This window comes from Carcharhinus amblyrhynchos, chromosome 14 (assembly GCF_965287045.1).
Source record: "Carcharhinus amblyrhynchos chromosome 14, sCarAmb.v2.hapA, whole genome shotgun sequence".
NCBI classification, from domain to species: domain Eukaryota; kingdom Metazoa; phylum Chordata; class Chondrichthyes; order Carcharhiniformes; family Carcharhinidae; genus Carcharhinus; species Carcharhinus amblyrhynchos.
In genome coordinates, this window is record NC_137337.1 from 11024870 (window position 1) to 11043444 (window position 18575).

An 18575-nucleotide genomic window follows, 5' to 3' on the forward strand; every position below is an offset into this window, starting at 1 on the left:
CAGTCAGCTCTGGCCCCCTCTGTATGGGGCTTGGTGCTTCTGTAACCTAGGCAACCAGGACACTGCAGGAACAAACAAGGTACAGGATCAAACTCAGGTCAATCTCTAGGATATTTCCTGAGTGAAACCCTAAAGAAACAAATTAGTTTATTTATTTGTTGTAAGGCTTCTATTAACACTTTAATGAAGTTGCTGTGAAATTCCCCTAGTAGCCACGCTCAGGCACCTGTTCGGGTCAATGCACCTAACCAACACGTCTTTCAGACAGTGGGAGGAAACCCATGCAGACATGGTGAGAATGTGCAGACTCCGCACAGTGTCCCAAACCAGGAATTGAACCCAGGTCCCCGGCGCCATGAGGCAGCAGCACTAACCACTGCGCCACCGTGCTGCCCCTGCCACATTGGAAACACAGGCCGGGAGCCATGTGTGGGACATAGCAGGAACGTGGTGGAGGATCAACACCAAGGCAGGAGGGTAAAATCCTGGATGGGGGAGGGGCAGGGGTGGATCATATACATTACAGATGGTGAGAGGGTGTTATTTATGTAAATGAAGCAAACATGAAGAGACTTTTCAATGGAAGCTGTGACAGGAACCCTGAAGCTTACCTTACTGACCATCTCGATGAGGTCTGCAGGGGAAAGGTCATCATACACTCCAGTAAAGATAGGAATCGCTATGACGATGTAGCTGAGGATTCCACCAAGATAATCAAATAAATTCACTCCAACTGAGGAAGAGAAAAATATTAACCAGGAGTTAAAAAGGAGAAACTGACTGGGCGAGGGAGGCATAGTGGAGTTAGCTATTACTTACTCCCCGTGCACTCCCTGTACACACGCCGTCCCCGTGCACTCCCTGTACACATGCCGTCCCCGTGCACTCCCTGTACACACGCCGTCCCCGTGCACTCCCTGTACACACGCCGTCCCCGTGCACTCCCTGTACACACGCCGTCCCCGTGCACTCCCTGTACACACGCCGTCCCTGGGTACTCACTGTACACACTGTCCCCCTGTACTCACTGTACAGCCACAGCTCCTTGTTCATTAGATCCCTCTGTGTTTTTATCAGGTCTTGCAGTCTCCAGTTGGTCCTCATGTGCTCCACTCTCCCTGCTCTGAAACCAGGAACACCACAACAAGGTATCTGACTGTGTTCTCACATTGAAGGTATTTGTGAACAAAGTCACTTCCGATCATTCTCCCCATCGTTCCTCTCAGGCAGCATTCCTCATCAACTCGCCCACCACCATTGCCCACCCATGGCAGTGGTTAGCACTGCTGCCTCACAGCGCCAGGGACCCAGGTTCTATTCCAGCCTCGGGTCACCGTTTGTGCGGAGTTTGCATGTTCTCCCCATGTCTGCATGGGTTTCCTCTGGGTGCTCCGGTTTCCTCCCACAGCCCGAAAGATGCGCTAGTTAGGTGCACTGGCCATGCTAAATTGTCCCACAGTGTACCCAAACAGGTGCTGGAATGTGGTGACTAGGGGATCTTCACAGTAACTTCATTGCAGTGTGAATGTAAGCCTATTTGTAGCACTGATAAATAAACTTTAAACCTGTCACTGCCCATCCCTTCTGCCCCCACTTGCTCCATGAGTGAGTCTCGCATTCTCCCAATATCTCTTGCTAATCTTTAATTGGTGTCTCTTTGTCCTTGTACATTAATTAATGGGAATAGCTTTTCATTCTCTACCTTATCTAAACCCATCACAATGTTTTACACCTGAAACAAGTCTCCTCACTATCTCCTTTGCTCCAAGGAGAAAACCCCAGCTTCACGGGCCCAACCTTGTAACTAAAATTCCCATCCCTGGAGCCATGTGCCATCTCAAGGTCAGATTTCCTGAGTTGGTTCAATTCCCCCATTCAGGCTGATCTGAATTCCCTTTACCCTTCCTTTCCTCCCCTCACCTACACACCTTTCAAGTCACCCTCTGCTGAAAACATCAACATTGGTCCCAAAGCCCCGACGTTCAAGGCCTCGAGAGGTTGCTTACTGTAAAACAAATCTGCTTTACAATGCCTGCTGACCCCCCGAACGCCCTCAAACCGCCCATCCCACACCCCAAGTCAGAAGGTCGTGGGTTCCAGTTCCACTCCACATTTTATTTGAGTACCGAGGGAGTGACACACTGTTGAAAGTGTTATCTTTCATCAGATGTTAAGCTGAGGACTGGCCTGTGCTCTCATGTATGAGAAAGATCCCTTTGCATTATTTCAATGGAGAAAAGAGGGCGTCTCCCTAGTATCCTGACCAATATTAATCCCTCAATCAGCGTCGCTACAACCAAATTATGTGGTTGTTCTCATGTTGCAGTTCTAGAGTCATAGAGGTTTACAGCGTGGAAACAGGCCCTTCAGCCCAACTTGTCCATGCCACCCTTTTTTTTAACCACTAAGCTAGTCCCAATTGCCCGCGTTTGGCCCATCTCCCTCTATACCCATTTTACCCATGCCTAAATGCTTAAAAGACAAAATAGTACCCGCCTCTACTACTACCTCTGGCAGCTCGTTCCAGACACTCACTGAAAAAATTGCTCCTCCGGACCCTTTTGTATCTCTCCCTCGCACTTCAAACCTATGCCCTCTAGCTTTAGACTCCCCTACCTTTGGGGAAAGATGTTGACTATCTAGCTGATCTGTGCCCCTCATTATTTAATAGACCTCTATAAGATCACCCCTCAGCCTCCTACACTCCAGGGGGAAAAAAGTCCTAGTCTATCCAGCCTCTCCTTACAACTCAAACCATCAAGTCCCGGCAGCATCCTAGTAAATCTTTTCTGCATTCTTTCTAGTTTAATAATATCCTTTCAAAGTTCCAGTCACCGTATTATTGGGTCAGTCCATGGGAACTTGCTGCGCACAAATTGATTGCTAATTCCCACATTACAGCAGTAATTACATTTCAACAGTAACCCTGCTGGCTGGAAAGTGCTTTGCGATGGCCCGAGGTTGCTAAAGATGTTTTAAGTTTGTTTATTAGTGTCAGGTGTAGGCTTACATCAACACTTCAGTGAAGTTACTGTGAAAATCCCTTACATAAATGCAACTCTGTTGGACAACCTGTGACTACAGAATAGCTGCTTCAACCCTCAAACAGCCCCTTGGGCAAGAACGATGTCCCTTTTACAACACGTCCGTTCACAGAAACTCGCAGCCTTGCGCGCTTACCTGTAGAAAGCAGCCGACTCAGCATTAACGCGGATCTGCATGTGCTTGAACCTACGGCAGAGAGGCAGGAAGAGGACATCGCCATTAGTGTTCAGACGCAATATCCCCTCGCTGGGAGACACAAGCACCCATTGAAAATTCCCACACGCTTGCCATGTCCTCTCCCAAACCGGAATGGTGGGTGGATTACCTGTCTCGTTTATTGCCAGTCTGAATCCAGCATTAAAGGGTTAAGTACTTGTCAACTGAGGCAAAACCATTTACTATTAAAAAACCAAGTGAATCAAAATATTTGATTAGTGATGTGACGCTGCATTATCCGGGACCCTGCCGCCAGCCTGTAATTAACGAGTAACCGTGGGCAGGTCTGATCCATATACGACTAGAAACATGGCAGCAAGTACTTTTATTTTTTGACAAGAGTGGTGCCAGAATTGAGAGTACGAGCTCTCGGGACAAGTTAGGTCAGAGTTCTTTCCTTGAGGAGAGAGAAAACATTCCAAAGGGGACTTACTGTCCAGATGGTCTGGACCAAAGGGGCAGGTCTGGAGGGATTATTTTGGGGAAAATCCAAAACTAGAGTGGACAGGGATGGGGATGAACGGGGCAGGGTGGGGTAAGTGGTGGTGGATGGGGGGAGTGGGGATGGAGAACGGGGTGGATGGTGGTGGACGGAGGTAGGTAGGTGGATGGATGAGGTTGGTGGGGGAGGGGAATGGGCTGGTTGGGGGTAGGTGTGGTTGGGGAAGGTGGGTGGAGAGGGAGGGAGGGGATGGCAGTGGACAGGGGTGGCTGGGGGTGAATGGGGATAGGTGCCGTTGGGGATGGTTGGGGGTAGGTGTGAGTGGATGAGGGAGGAGGATGGGGTGGTGGATAGGGTGGGTGTAGGTGTGGTTGGGGGTGGACAGCGGTAGTCTGGGTGGATGGGCTGGGTGGGGGGAGGGTAGACATTTCCCCTCCCTGGTCACCATCGCACTGCGCTGAGAGTTGGTCACTCGGAGGGTAAGACGACATTGTGAAACCCCAGAGGAAGAAATAAACCCATCTCACCTGAAGTCTCCCTCCAGCTTCTCCTGTTGGACCAGGGTTGGGATAATCGGTCCCATCAGAATCTTGTTGACCACGGAGCCAATGATGAAGTAAATGAAGATGCTGACTGGGCCCAGCCAGCCTGTGCTGATAATAACCAAGCAGAAACCAAACCTCATCAGCAGCATAGTCCATCTGGGAACTGCCCAGAGTAAGAAGCAAGAACCCCCTTAAACACACGGACTCACCACCCCTCACCCCACCCCGTTACCTGTGAAAGCACTGGTAGGTGTAATAACCCAGGGTGAATGGTGAGATGATGAGGTTGCTGGCCATTGTGCTCAACCCTCTGCAGAACCTCTCCACATCCTGGCTGATACGCTGGTCCCTGTAAAACAGACAGATTCAGGCCAGATAACCCCCAGCTAACTCAGGCTGTGCCCGGTAACCCCCAGCTAACTCAGGCTGTGCCCGGTAACCCCCAGCTAACTCAGGCTGTGCCCGGTAACCCCCAGCTAACTCAGGCTGTGCCCGGTAACCCCCAGCTAACTCAGGCTGTGCCCGGTAACCCCCAGCTAACTCAGGCTGTGCCCGGTAACCCCCAGCTAACTCAGGCTGTGCCCGGTAACCCCCAGCTAACTCAGGCTGTGCCCGGTAACCCCCAGCTAACTCAGGCTGTGCCCGGTAACCCCCAGCTAACTCAGGCTGTGCCCGGTAACCCTCAGCTAACTCAGGCTGTGCCCGGTAACCCTCAGCTAACTCAGGCTGTGAACCAGCAATGGGCTCCACAGGAATGTTTAAACTCATTCATCTTTCTCGCAAGGATCACTGGGTCCTTCCTTCAATTACAGTCTGTATCTCACTCCTGAGTATGCATTTTTCTTTATAATAAACTATCTGAACCCTTGATTAGGTTGGTGTGTAACTCACTCCCGAGTATGCATTTTTCTTTCTGTAAACTGTCTGAACCCCTCCGTTAGATTCCAGGCTGTGACTTGCTCCCAGGTATCCATTACTCTATATACAAATTATCCAAACATCTCGATTAGACTCTAGCTTGTAACTCACTCCCAGGTACATATTACCATCTGAGCACCTAGATTTGATTCCATTCTGCAGCACACTCAGATATCCATTATCTTCGATATACAGGCCATTTGTAAATTAGCTTCCCACAGGAGTGAACACTTTAAAAGAAAAGGATTCAATTGGCTCTGAAGTATTTTAATGGTGTCTGGATGTCACGAAAAGTGTTATATCGATGAATATCAGTTCTTTTCTCTTCCCACCCTGAGTACGTTGCTGAGATCAGAGATACCCTCCTGTACCCAGCCACAATGTTTATCCTTCACTGAAGAGCAACTAGTTATCCAAGGAAGGGATTACAGCCAATGAGTGCACTGTCCTCAGCTTGCCAGCAAGGTCAGCCAAAAGCGGGGATCCATAGAAAATACCTCCCTTCCTAACTCAGTGGCAATAAAGTTTCCACCAGGTCCACTCCAGCTCGTTGAGATCGATTCTGGAACGTTCCTGGTTTTTGCTGCCCAGCATCTCATTGTTTAATCCAACTGAGGGACTGTGTCCTCTCTCCTCCCCCCCCTCCTCACTCGCCCAACCGCCCCCACCCCCTTCAGAATAAACATTTTCTATGGACTAGGGAAAAACCAGCCCCGCTCAGATTCCACCTACGGGTTATCCAGCTTGTCATGGAGTACGTTCAGAGCGTAGTAGACTTTCCTCTTAAAGTAGGACTTGTGGAGGTCCATGGTGAGGCTCTGCCTCCACCGCACGTACATCAAACTCGAGATGAACTGGTCAGAGCTCTTCAACTGAAAGAGAAAGGCCATCGCTGGGGTGAAGGGAAACCAAACTCATCTCCAACATTCACATTCTGTCACCATAAAACATTTTGTTAAGGAACCAATCTCCTTTCACCTATAAGAACATAAGAACATAAGAACATAAGAAATAGGAGCAGGAGTAGGCCATCTGGCCCTTCGAGCCTGCCCCGCCATTCAATAAGATCATGGCTGATCTGTCGTGGCTCAGTTCCACTTTCCCGCCCTCTCCCCATAACCCTTAATCCCCTCTCTTATCAAAAACCCATCAACCCGCTTCTTAAAAATATTTAGCGAGGCAGCCTCCACCACTTCAACGGGCAGAGAATTCCAGAGATTCACCACCCTTTGAGTGAAGAAGTTCCTCCTCAACTCCGTTCTGAACCGCCCCCCCTTTATCTTGAGGCTGTGCCCCCTAGTCCTACTGTCTTTTTTGAGCGGGAAGAGTCTTTCCACCTCTATCCTATCCATCCCATTCATCATCTTATACGTCTCAATGAGATCTCCCCTCATTCTTCTAAACTCTAACGAGTACAAGCCTAGTTTATTCAGCCTCTCCTCATAGCTCAACCCCCTCAACTCCGGTATCAGCCTAGTAAACCTCCTCTGCACTCCCTCCAAGGCCAAAATATCCTTGCGCAGGTGCGGCGCCCAAAACTGCACACAGTACTCCAGCTGCGGCCTCACCAATCCGCTTTGGTCAAAGGTTGCTGTCCACTCTTGGCTTCCCCCTCAAAATCAGAATCCGAGACAGGGCCGCACCAGTCAGTGACAGCATTTATGCTCCAAATGAACATCCTCCCACCTTCCCTCATCCAAATCTATCATCGTAAACCTCTATTCCCTTCATCCTCATACATTTTTCTGGCTTACCCTTTAATGCATTTATACTATCCACCTCAACCACTCTCTACAGTAGCAATTTCTACATTCGCACCATCTTTGGGTAAAGAAGTTTCTTCTAAATTCCTGACTGGGTTTCTTATATTGATGGTCCCTGCTTCTGTTCTTCTCCAGAAATCGTAGAAACCCTACAGTGCAGGAGGAGGCCATTTGGTCCACCAAGGCTGCACCAACAACAATCCCATCCAGGCCCTATCCCCGTCGTCCCACATATCTACCCGCTGATCCCTCTAATCTATTCATCCTGGGACACTAAGGGGCAATTCAACATGGCCAATGCAGCTAACCCTAATCTATGGACATTCTCTCCGTATGCACTCTTAGCAAAACATTCGAGACCTCTGTCAGATCACCCTTCAGCCTTTTCCTTTCCAGCCTGTCTGACCTTTCCTGATGGGTATTAATTTGTTATCACCCTTATAAATCTTCTTTTGCACCTCCTGCATTACCTCTACATCCCATTTGCTGAAATGAGAGCAGATTGTAAACCGTATAGGGCTGAACAAGGTTCCATTATATGTTTAACATCACCTCTTTGTTTAGGATATGTGAGCATTAGTAGCATGGCCGGCATTTATTGCCCATTTCTAATTGCCCTGAGGAGGCAGTGATGAGTCACCTTCCCAAGCTGCGGCAGTCCCAGTCCACGCAAGGATATTTTGGCCTTGGAGGGAGTGCAGAGGAGGTTTACTAGGCTGATACCGGAGTTGAAGGGGTTGAGCTGTGAGGAGAGGCTGAATAAACTAGGCTTGTACTCATTAGAGTTTAGAAGAATGAGGGGAGATCTCATTGAGACATACAAGATAATGAATGGGATGGATAGGATAGAGGTGGAGAGACTCTTCCCGCTCAGAAAGGACAGTAGGACTAGGGGGCACAGCCTCAAGATAAACGGGGGTGTGGTTTAGAACGGAGTTGAGGAGGAACTTCTTCACTCAAAGGGTGGTGAATCTCTGGAATTCTCTGCCTGTTGAGGTGGTGGAGGCTGCCTCGCTAAATATTTTTAAGACACGGGTTGATGGGTTTTTGATAAGCGAGGGGATTAAGGGTTATGGGGAGAGGGTGGGAATGTGGAACTGAGCCACGACAGATCAGCCATGATCTTATTGAATGGCGGGGCAGGCTCGAAGGCCTAGATGGCCTACTCCTGCTCCTATTTCTTATGTTCTTATGTGGTGTAGGTACACCCCCAGTGCTGTTAGGGGGTGAGTTCCAGGATTTTGACCAAGCACCAGTGAAAGAGCGGCGATACTGTTTCAAGTCAGGATGGTGAGTGACTTGAAGGAAAACTTTTCAATTCTATCCTTTTAGGAATTAGCTTTGGAACTTGCTTTGCCTCTCTTAAAGGCCCAAATAACCTGGGTCACAACTTATAATGACTTGTGTATTCATACTCACAGGTCCCTTTTGATCCCTTTACCCAGTTAAGATTCTTAATTTCCAGGTAAAATGTGACTATTTTTAAGTACAAAACGTAAGTGCAGCATTGGAGAGAAATTCTAGACTGTACTGTCCATCTCACAATAGATCCACATTTGGCCCTAAGTCAACTCCGCAGTGTTGTTGTTTAAAGTTTATTTATTATTGTCACAAGTAGGTTTGCATTAACACTGCAATGAAGTTACTGTGAAAATCCTCGAGTCGCCACACTCTGGCGCCTACTTGGGTACACTGAGACAGAATTAAGCATGGCCAATGCACCTAACCAGCACGTCTTTTGGACTGTGGCAGAAAACCGGATCACCCGGAGGAAATCCATGCACACATGGGGAGAATGTGCAGACTCCACACAGACAGTGACCCAAGCCGGGAATCAAACCCGGGTCCCTGGTGCTGTGAGGCAGCAGTGCTAACCACTGTGTTACCATGCAGCCCCAATTTGTATTTATTTGCAGAGTTCGCTTTCTTTTTTTCACTGGATAATAATTTGATTACTTACCACAGCATTGGCCACAATGAGGCAGATGGCTATGAATGTGATTCTTCTAAAACCAACCAAGTCTTTCTCACCCAGGACCTTGAAGTACTGACTAGGGACAATCCCTACCTGATAGATCACCAGCTGCTCTGTAAAAGAATAACAAACACAGTTAGGAAGGATAGGCTTGCATTGGACATAGTCCCAAGAAGACTCATTGGCTGATTCCTGGGATGAAGGGCTTGCCTTATGAGGGTTTGATTTGATTTCATTGGAAAGATGGAGGTTGAGGGGAGACATGATAGAGGTCTACAAAATTATGAGAGGCATAGACAGGGTGAAAAGTCAGAAGCTTTTTCCCCAAGGTGGAAGTGTCAATTACAAGGGGGCACGGGTTCAAGGTGAGAGGGGGAAAGTTTAAGGGAAATGTGAGGGGGAAGATTTCCCCGCAGAGAGTGGTGGATGCCTGGTTTGCACTGCCAGAGGTGGTGATGAAAGAAGGCATATTAGCAACATTTAAGAGGCATCTGGATGGGTACATGAATAGGAAGGGAATAGAGGGACAGGGACTGAGTATGGGCAGGAAGTTTTTTTTAGTTTAGTTAGGGTATCATGATAGGCACAGGCTTGAAGGGCCTGTTCTTGTGCTGGACTTTTTTGTTCTTGTTTTATTGTTGTCACATGTATTGGGATACAGTGAAAGGTATTGTTTCTTGCATGCTATACAGACAAAACATATTGTTGTTATAGAGTACACAGGGGAGAAGGAGTAGGTGCAGAATATAGTGTTCCAGTCATAGCTAGGATGTAGAAAAAGATCAGCTTAATATGTGACAAGACCATTCAAAAGTCTGTTGGACACCGGGGAAGAAGCTGTTCTTGTGTCAGCAGTTTGAACAGATCAGACTCACCAAGGAGGACAACAGAGAGCAGTGTGGCGAACATCAGGACGCTCTGCGATGACCAAGACGGGAAGAGGACTGCCTGGATACGGCAGAATCTTCTCACAAACAGGAGATCCAGCTTCGGTCTGGAAGGGTAGAACACTCTGCTCACAATTGGTACAGTTTTCTTCCTGCCGTTGCTGCCTGTGTTTTTGGCAAACAGACTTGGGAACCAGTCTCCAGGTTCCACCAACATTACACCAAATAGCCACGATAACAGGGGGTTAAACAGGGTGGCCTAGGATGCCTGGCCTTCACTTGGCTTTTGTTCTCACAGCAGCACAGCTTAGACAGGGAAGTGGGTGGGAGGTGAGCAACAATAGCCCTGTTTCCTATTAATCTGTGGTACACCATATCGGGACGACATATCACTGTGCTTTCTGTCAGGCGCGGCTAATTATCTGAAGACAGGGAATAAATGTGAACATTCTTTTTCCTTCTAAAAGTTCGAAGTGTAGCTTGCTTCAATTATCCATGGGGCAGCAGGGGATACCCGCTCCTCACATTCAGGTACTGAGATGCACAGATCAGTAGATACTACATGCTGACCGAGGACTTGGCCAAGACAGTGGCAGTGATGATTCAAGTGGTCTCAATGCCCTTGGCTAACAGGCAGGGCACTGCGAATTGCAGAGCATGGCAGGCAAATCAGCTGGGCCTGACTGAATCCAGCATCTCCAGCTGGTCTGCAATGTGCCAGCAGAGTGGGTGTGTGGGGGAGCGTGGAGTGCGTGGGGTTGGGGAGTGTGGTGGGAGTGCGTGGGGAGAAGCCGCATGGTCAGCCTGGACTGTGATGTCTTCGACAGCTGAATAGCACACTGACACTCTCTGGTTCACAGATGAAGAATTCTCTCCTTTTTTGGTCTGCTGGTGCCTAAGGAACTTCATCCTGGCACAAGTGGCAGTGGGGTCAATGGATGGGAAAGGAATTTTAAAGGGGTGGGGGGGAGAGGCTATTGCCAACCTCAGGAGCAGCAACTGTGAGTACAATGCAGTGCAGAAGGGGGCCATTCAGCCCATCAAGCCTGCAACAACCACAATCCCAGCCAGGCTCTATCCCCGTAACCCCACGCATTTATCCTAGCTTGTCCCCCTGACACGAAGGGGCAATTTAGTATGGCCAATCCGCCTAACACACCCATCTTTGAATTGTGGGAGGAAACCGGAGCACCCGGAGGAAACCCATGCAGACACGGGGAGAACGTGCGAACTCCACACAGACAGTGACCCGAGCCGGGAATCGAACCCGGGTCCCTGGCACTGTGAGGGTGCCGTGCTAACCACTGCGCCACCGTGCCAACTAAACCAAGGGTCCAGCTGGCAGAGCCTGAGTTTCCCTGTTTTACAGCAATTAGTGGTGGTGGTGAGGACTGGTATGTCCTACCTGCTGCATTTCAGCTCCTGCCCCCTGGGCAGCCGCCCGTACCCAGACATTGCCCTAAGCAACAGCTGGGATCCGCCCGTCAGTCACGTGCAGCTGAGCCAAAAGTCCACACTGCGTCTGACGTCACGCGTAGCGCCGCCGGGGGCTGTCGCCGTGATGACGTTACACGCAGTGTGCCGTATCTGAGGACGTCAAGCGTAGCGCCGCCAGTGTGGGTACCGCGATGATGTCATACACGGCACCGCCAATTCTGTGACGTGTTGACGTCACGCGCAGAACGTCGGCAACTGCAACGTCATATCGTCACGTCGAGCACCGCCCATTTGTCGGCGCGGTGACGTCACACGCACAGCGCATCAAATGCCCCCAGGGTCAAGGCGGGGGTCTTCGGGCTTCTGGTCTTTATATTTAGAGTTACTGTTGAATGTGTCCCTTATTTCCATTTGGATCTACAGTCTTTATTGTTCCCGCCCAGGCAATAACCGTTCCCCATTTTTTGCTTTGAGCACTGCTGCTCAGTCAGTGTTGTGGCCCTGCCATTGTCTCACACCCTGGATAGTGAAGCCTCTCAAGGTCAAATAGCCCCATTCCCTGCCTTCTGCCTTGGATCTTTCGGCCAGGATTCAGATTTTCGGTCCCCTTCCCTCACATTTACTCAATCATAGAGCCAAGCAACACAGAAGGAGGCCATTCAGCCCATCTGTCCATGACAGCTCTTTGTTATTCCCCATAGCACCACAATTATCCTCTGTTCAGGTAATTATTCAATTCCCTTTTGAAACCCGTGATTTAATCTGGATCTTCCACACTCGGATAATGCATTCCTAATCTTAATTGTGTAAGAAACATTTTTTTCTCATTTCACCACTGGCTCTTTTGCCAATCACCTTAAATCGGTGTGTCCTAGTTCTCAACATTTCCTCCAAGGGGAATAGTTTCTCCTGATTTACTGTCTTCTAGATTCATTGTGAATTTTAAACACAATATTTCACTGTTTACCAACAGTAATGTCCCCAGGCTTTGCACACTGTGTACCAAACAGCTTAGGGAGCCTGCGATAGAACCAAGCGATCCTGCAACTAATGGATCAAAGCTCTGTAACCCTATTGCATCCAGTCGTGAATGGTAGTGAACATGAAACGCCTCACTGGAGGAGGGGAATCCACAAGTATCCCCATCCTCAATGATGGAGGAGCCCATCACATCTGTGCAAAAGATATGATTGAACCATTTGCAACAATTTTCAGCCAGAATTTCAGAGTGGATGATCCACCTTGGCCTCTGGAGCTCCCCAACATCATGAATACCAGTCTTCTGAGAATTCAATTCACTCCACGTGATGTCAAGAAATGGCTGAAGGCACTGGATGCCGCAAAGGCAATGGGCCCTGACAATATTCCAGAACTTGTCACGTCCCCGAGCCAAGCTGTTCCAATGCAACCCTGGCATCTATCTAACAATGTGGAAAATTGCCCAGGTTTGCCCTGAACACAAAAAGCAGGACCAACTGGGCTAATCACTGCCCCATCAGTCTACTCTCGATCATCAATGAAGTGATGGAAGGCTTCATCAACAGTGCCATCAAATGGCACTTACTCAGCAATGACCTACTCGCTGACACAGTTTGGGTTCCGCCAGGGTCACTCAACTTCCTACCTCATTACAGCCTTGGTTCAAAAATGGACAAAAGCACTCAAGTCAAATGGTGAGGTGAGAGTGACTGCCCTTGACAGCAAGGCAGCATTTGACTGCGTATGGCATCAAGGAGCCATAGCAAAACTGGAGTCAATGGAAATCAGGTGGAAAACCCTCCGCTGGTTGGAGTCATACCTGGTACATAGGAAGATGGTTGTGGAGATCAATCACCTCAGCTCCACGACGTCTCTGGAGCAGTTGCTCAGGGTAGTGTCCCAGGCCCAGCCATCTTCAGCTGCTTCATCAATGACCTTCCCTCCATCATAAGGTCAGAAGTGGGAATATTTGCTGATGATTGCGCAATGTTCAGCACCATTCACGAGTCCTCAGATACTGAGGCAGTCCATGCCCAAATGCAGCAAGACCTGGACAATATCCAGGCTTGAGCTGATAAGTAATATTCATGCCACACAAGTGCCAGGCAATGACCACCTCCAACAAGAGAGGACCTAACCATCGCCCCTTGACATTTAATGCATTACAATCGCTGAATCTGCCGCTGCTAATATTCTGGGGGTTACCATTGATCAAAAACTGAATTGGAGCCGTTTCCTGTGGCAAAGGACAAGATCCCTACAGTGCAGAAGGAGGCCATTCAGCCAATCGAGCCTGCACCAACAACAATCCTACCAAGGTCTTATCCCCTCAACACCATGTATTTACCCTGCTAACCCCCTGAGGGGCAATTTATCATATCAGTCAACCTAACCTGCACATTTTTGGACTGTGGGAGGAAACTGGAACCCCATGCTGTCACAGGGAGAACATGCAAATTCCACACGGACAGTGGCTGATGGCCAGAATTGAACCTGGGGTCTCTGGCATTATGAGGCAGCTAACCACTGTGCCACCATGCTGCCCCGAACAGGTCAGAGGCTGGGGATCCTGCAGCGAGTAAGTAACCTTCTGACTCCCCAAAGCCTGTACGCCATCTACAAGGACAAGTCAGTGTAATGGAATACTGTCCACTTGTCAGAATAAATGCAGCTCCAAAAACACTCAAGAAGCTCAACGTCGCCCAGGACAAAGTAGCTGCTTGATTTGCATCCCATTCATAAACATTCAAACTCTCCATCACTGACGCATAGTAGCAGCAGTGCGTACCATCTATAAGATGCACTGCAGGAACTCACCAAGGCTCCTTAGGCAGCACCTTCCAAACCCACGATCACTGTCATCTAGGAAGACAAGATCAGCAGACACCACCATCTAGGAGTTCCGCTCCAAGTTACTGATCATCCTGACTTGGAAATATATCACCGTTCCTTCACTGTCACTGGGTCAAAATCCTGGAACTTCCTCCCTAACAGCACTGTGGATGTACGTACACAAGTTTACCAGGCTGATTCCTAGGATGGCGGGTATGTCATATGAGGAGAGACTAAGTCGGTTAGGATTATATTCACTGGAGTTTAGAAGAGTGAAAGGGGATGTCATAGAAACTTATAAAATTCTGACAGAGTTTAATAGGATAGATTCAGAAAGAATCTTCTCAATGGTGGGGGAATCCAGAACTAGGGGTCATAATTTTGAGGATAAGGTGTAAACCTGTCAGAACTGAGGTGAGGAGAAATTTGTTCATGCAGAGGGTGGTGACATTCACTACCATAGAACGTAGTTGAGGCCAAAACATTGTCTGATCTCAAGAAGAAATTAGATATAGCTCTTGGGGCTAACGGGATCAAGGGTATGGGGGGAAGGTGGGGATCAGGATGTTGAATTTGATGATCAGCTATGATCAAAATGAATGCAGATCACGTTTGAAGGGCCAAATGGCTTCTAGTTTCTATGTATTTCTGCAGCGGTCCATGAAGGTAGCTCGCCACCAGCTTCTGAAAGACAATTAGGGATGGGTAATAAATGCTGGCTGAGCCAGCGACTCCCACATCCCATGAATTTATAAAATAGCATGAAAGTAAATCTGTCAGATGCACCAAGACCCAGCCAAACATGTGGGCCATCGCATAGCACCGGAGGCCAAGGTTAGTTGGCATCGTCGCTGGTGATAGGCCATGAGAGTCAGAAACCTTTAACTGCACACATGACAACAACAAATTATATGGAACCTCACAGAAGTGTGAGCAATCCAAATTCAACTTGGAACCAAAGAAGTTGATAAAGAAGGGTAGGAGAAACTATGAAGCTGGGCTAGCGCTTAATATAAAAAAGGATAGCAAGAGTTTTTATAAATATATAAAAAGGAAGAGGCTGGCTAGGGTGAACATTGGTCCTTTAGAGGATGAGAAAGGGGACCTAGTGGTAGGAGATGGGGATATGGCTAAGGTATTGAATAACTTTTTTGTTTCTGTCTTCACGGAGGAGGACGTGAATAATTTGCCGGGTGTTAGTGATGGAAAGGTGGTAGGACTGGAGGGTCTTAATGACATTACTGTTACTAGAGAGGCGGTGCTCGACAGACTGGAGGGGCTGATTGTGGACAAGTCCCCAGGACCGGATGGAATGCATCCGAGGGCTCTGAAAGAAATGGCGGAGGTGATAGCGGATGCCTTGGTGGTTATTTTCCAGACGTCGCTGGATTCCGGGGAAGTGCCGGAAAATTGGAAAACGGCTAATGTTACACCGTTGTTTAAGAAGGGTGCCAGGCAAAAGGCGGGGAATTATAGGCCGGTTAGTTTAACGTCTGTGGTAGGTAAAATGTTAGAATCCGTCATTAAGGAGGAAATTGCGAGGCATCTTGAAGGCAATTGCTTGATAGAGCGGACGCAGCATGGTTTCATTAAAGGGAAGTCGTGTCTGACAAATTTACTGGAGTTCTATGAGGATGTGTCTAGGGCGGTGGATAGAGGAGAGCCGGTGGATGTGGTCTTTCTGGATTTTCAGAAGGCGTTTGACAAAGTACCTCACAAGAGGTTATTGCAGAAGGTCGAGGGACATGGAGTTGGGGGTAGGGTGTTAGCGTGGATAGAGGATTGGTTGTCAAATAGGAGGCAGAGAGTGGGGGTCAACGGGTGCTATTCGGATTGGCGGATGGTGACTAGTGGAGTGCCCCAGGGGTCGGTGCTGGGGCCTCAGCTTTTTACCATTTATATAGATGATCTGGAGGAGGGAACCGAGTGTAGGGTGTCGAAATTTGCTGATGACACCAAGATTGGGGGAACGGCAAATTGTGCGGAGGGTGTGGAGAGTCTGCAGAAGGATCTAGATAGGCTGGGCGAATGGGCCAGGAAATGGCAAATGGAATTTAATGTTGGCAAGTGTGAGGTGGTCCACTTTGGTAGGAATAATGGTAGGAAGGACTATTACTTACGTGGCGAAAAACTGCAGCAGGCGACGGTGCAGAGGGACCTCGGGGTCCTTGTGCATGAGTCGCAAAAACCCAGCTTGCAGGTGCAGCAGGTGGTCAGGAAGGCGAATGGGATGCTGGCCTTCATAGCGAGGGGGATTGAATATAAAAGTAGGGAGGTCTTGCTGCAGCTGTATAGGGCATTGGTGAGGCCGCAGCTGGAGTACTGTGTGCAGTTTTGGGCGCCGCACCTACGCAAAGATATTTTGGCCTTGGAGGGAGTGCAGAGGAGGTTTACTAGGCTGATACCGGAGTTGAGGGGGTTGAGCTATGAGGAGAGGCTGAATAAACGAGGCTTGTACTTGTTAGAGTTTAGAAGAATGAGGGGAGATCTCATTGAGACGTATAAGATGATGAATGGGATGGATAGGATAGAGGTGGAGAGACTCTTCCCGCTCAAAAAAGACAGTAGGACTAGGGGGCACAGCCTCAAGGTAAAGGGGGGGCGGTTTAGAACGGAGTTGAGGAGGAACTTCTTCACTCAAAGGGTGGTGAATCTCTGGAATTCTCTGCCCGTTGAAGTGGTGGAGGCTGCCTCGCTAAATATTTTTAAGACGCGGGTTGATGGGTTTTTGATAAGAGAGGGGATTAAGGGTTATGGGGAGAGGGCAGGAAGGTGGAACTGAGCTGCGACAGATCAGCCATGATCTTATTGAATGGCGGGGCAGGCTCGAAGGGCTAGATGGCCTACTCCTGCTCCTATTTCTTATGTTCTTATGTAACCACATTAGAGCTATTAGGACAAAATAACCAAAAGCTGGTGTTAATGGAGGAAAGAGAGATATTTAGGGATGGAATTGCAGAGACCACAGGTAGAGTGATTAAAATGAGCAATGCGCAGGAGGTCTGAATTGGAGGAGTGCAGGGATCTGGGAGGGTTTTGGGGCTGGTGAAGGTTACAGAAGTAGGCTGGGGGTCCGGGAGGGGAGGGCCTGTGTCCACTGGAGGGATATGATAACAAGGATGGAAATATTATCATAGACCCATAGAATCCTACAATGCAGAAGGAGGCCATTTGGTCCATCGAGTCTGTACTGACCACAATCCCATCCAGGCCCTACCCCCATAACCCTATGCATTAACCCAGCCAGTCCCCCTGACACCACGGAGCAATTTAGCTTGGCCAATCCATCTAATCCGCACGTCTTTGGACTGTGGGAGGAAAATGGAGCACCCGGAGCAAACCAAGGCAGACACAGGGAGAATGTGCAAACTCCACACAGCTAGTAAGCTAAGCCGGGCATCGGACCCGGGTCCCTGGTGCTGTGAGGCAGCAGTGCTAACCACTGTGCCACCCTACTGCCCAATTATAATTGAGACACTGCCACACTGGGACCTAATGTAGGCCAGTGAACACAAAGGACTTGATGTGAGTTAAGATAGTGACAGTATGGTGTGAAATGCGCTGCCTGGGAGGATGGTAGAAGCGGGTTGTCTCACATCCTTTGAAAAGTACCAGGATGAGCACTTGGCATGTCATAACATTCAAGGCTGTGGGCCAAGTGCTGGCAGATGGGATTAGGTGGGAGGTCAGGTGTTTCTTGCATGTTGGTGCACACTTGATGGGCCAAAGGGCTGCTTATGTGCTGTATGATGCTATAAATATCGAATTTAAGCGCCGCAAATGATGACAGGGCAACTCAGGCTCAACTTTGCTCTTGTGCAATATTTATAATTTAATCTTCTTTATCTCTTCCCCCGCTCCACCCGACCCACCCCACTTCGTCACTAGTTCTCCCCCCTCCCACCCTTCCCCATCTCCTGACTCGGACCCCACCCCACCCCACAGCAGTTGGGGGCCTATGAATGATACATGTTGCCGAGTTTATTTCTGGGGGTGTGCAGCAGCCATTGTAACGAGAGACAAAAGGAACATTTCTGTGGAAGTAGAAAGCAAACGCCTGCTGTGAAAATCCATCAAGTGTATAATAGCTGCCTGTTTGTACAGGCCTCACACTGCCAAGATCATGAACAAAGCTGCATATCAACACACTGGGGCCTGGCTCCTTTCTCAATTCTAAACCCTTTGCCTCTTACCCTTTGAAGCACTCCAGGAGCCAGACTCCCGGAGCCGGCCTAACCTGCCAGCAATCTGCATCTTTTACAACCCATTCCTCCTCGCACATTAGAAATGATCTCCTGGTATCCAGATCTTGTGTACTTTAGATGCAGAGGCTGGTTGAGGGGAGGGGGAGGAGGGCTGAGGAAGGGGGTGGTGTATTTGATGCCTAGGTGACAATGAGTGGGCAGGAAATCTTTGATCTTGACTGCATTGAGAAGACGCTAGCCTAAGGTGTAAACCTTGATAAAGGCTGAATTGCCCAAATTCCTGACCAGATCCAAACAGGCTTTTTTAGTCAGGGATTACTGGGGGGATGTG

At 48.8% G+C, this 18575-nt stretch overlaps 1 protein-coding gene across 2 annotated transcripts in view; it reads right to left on the reverse strand.

Annotated features, from left to right (window-relative positions):
- Window positions 1–11293, reverse strand: part of abcd4 (ATP-binding cassette, sub-family D (ALD), member 4) — a 30183-nt gene extending 18890 nt beyond the window's left edge. Inside the window, exons 1-9 of one of the 2 annotated variants that reach the window (XM_080202294.1) lie at window positions 11197–11293; window positions 9780–9898; window positions 8890–9017; window positions 5899–6038; window positions 4481–4597; window positions 4231–4356; window positions 3181–3231; window positions 1029–1123; window positions 612–733 (exon numbers count right to left, since the gene is read on the reverse strand). In XM_080202294.1, the coding sequence (XP_080058420.1) occupies window positions 612–733; window positions 1029–1123; window positions 3181–3231; window positions 4231–4356; window positions 4481–4597; window positions 5899–6038; window positions 8890–9017; window positions 9780–9898; window positions 11197–11246 (948 nt within the window). In that variant the 5' untranslated portion in view covers window positions 11247–11293. The remainder of the gene's footprint in view (window positions 1–611; window positions 734–1028; window positions 1124–3180; window positions 3232–4230; window positions 4357–4480; window positions 4598–5898; window positions 6039–8889; window positions 9018–9779; window positions 9899–11196) is intronic. The other variant, XM_080202295.1, reaches the window with a different exon arrangement.
- Between the last annotated feature and the right edge of the window lie 7282 nt (window positions 11294–18575).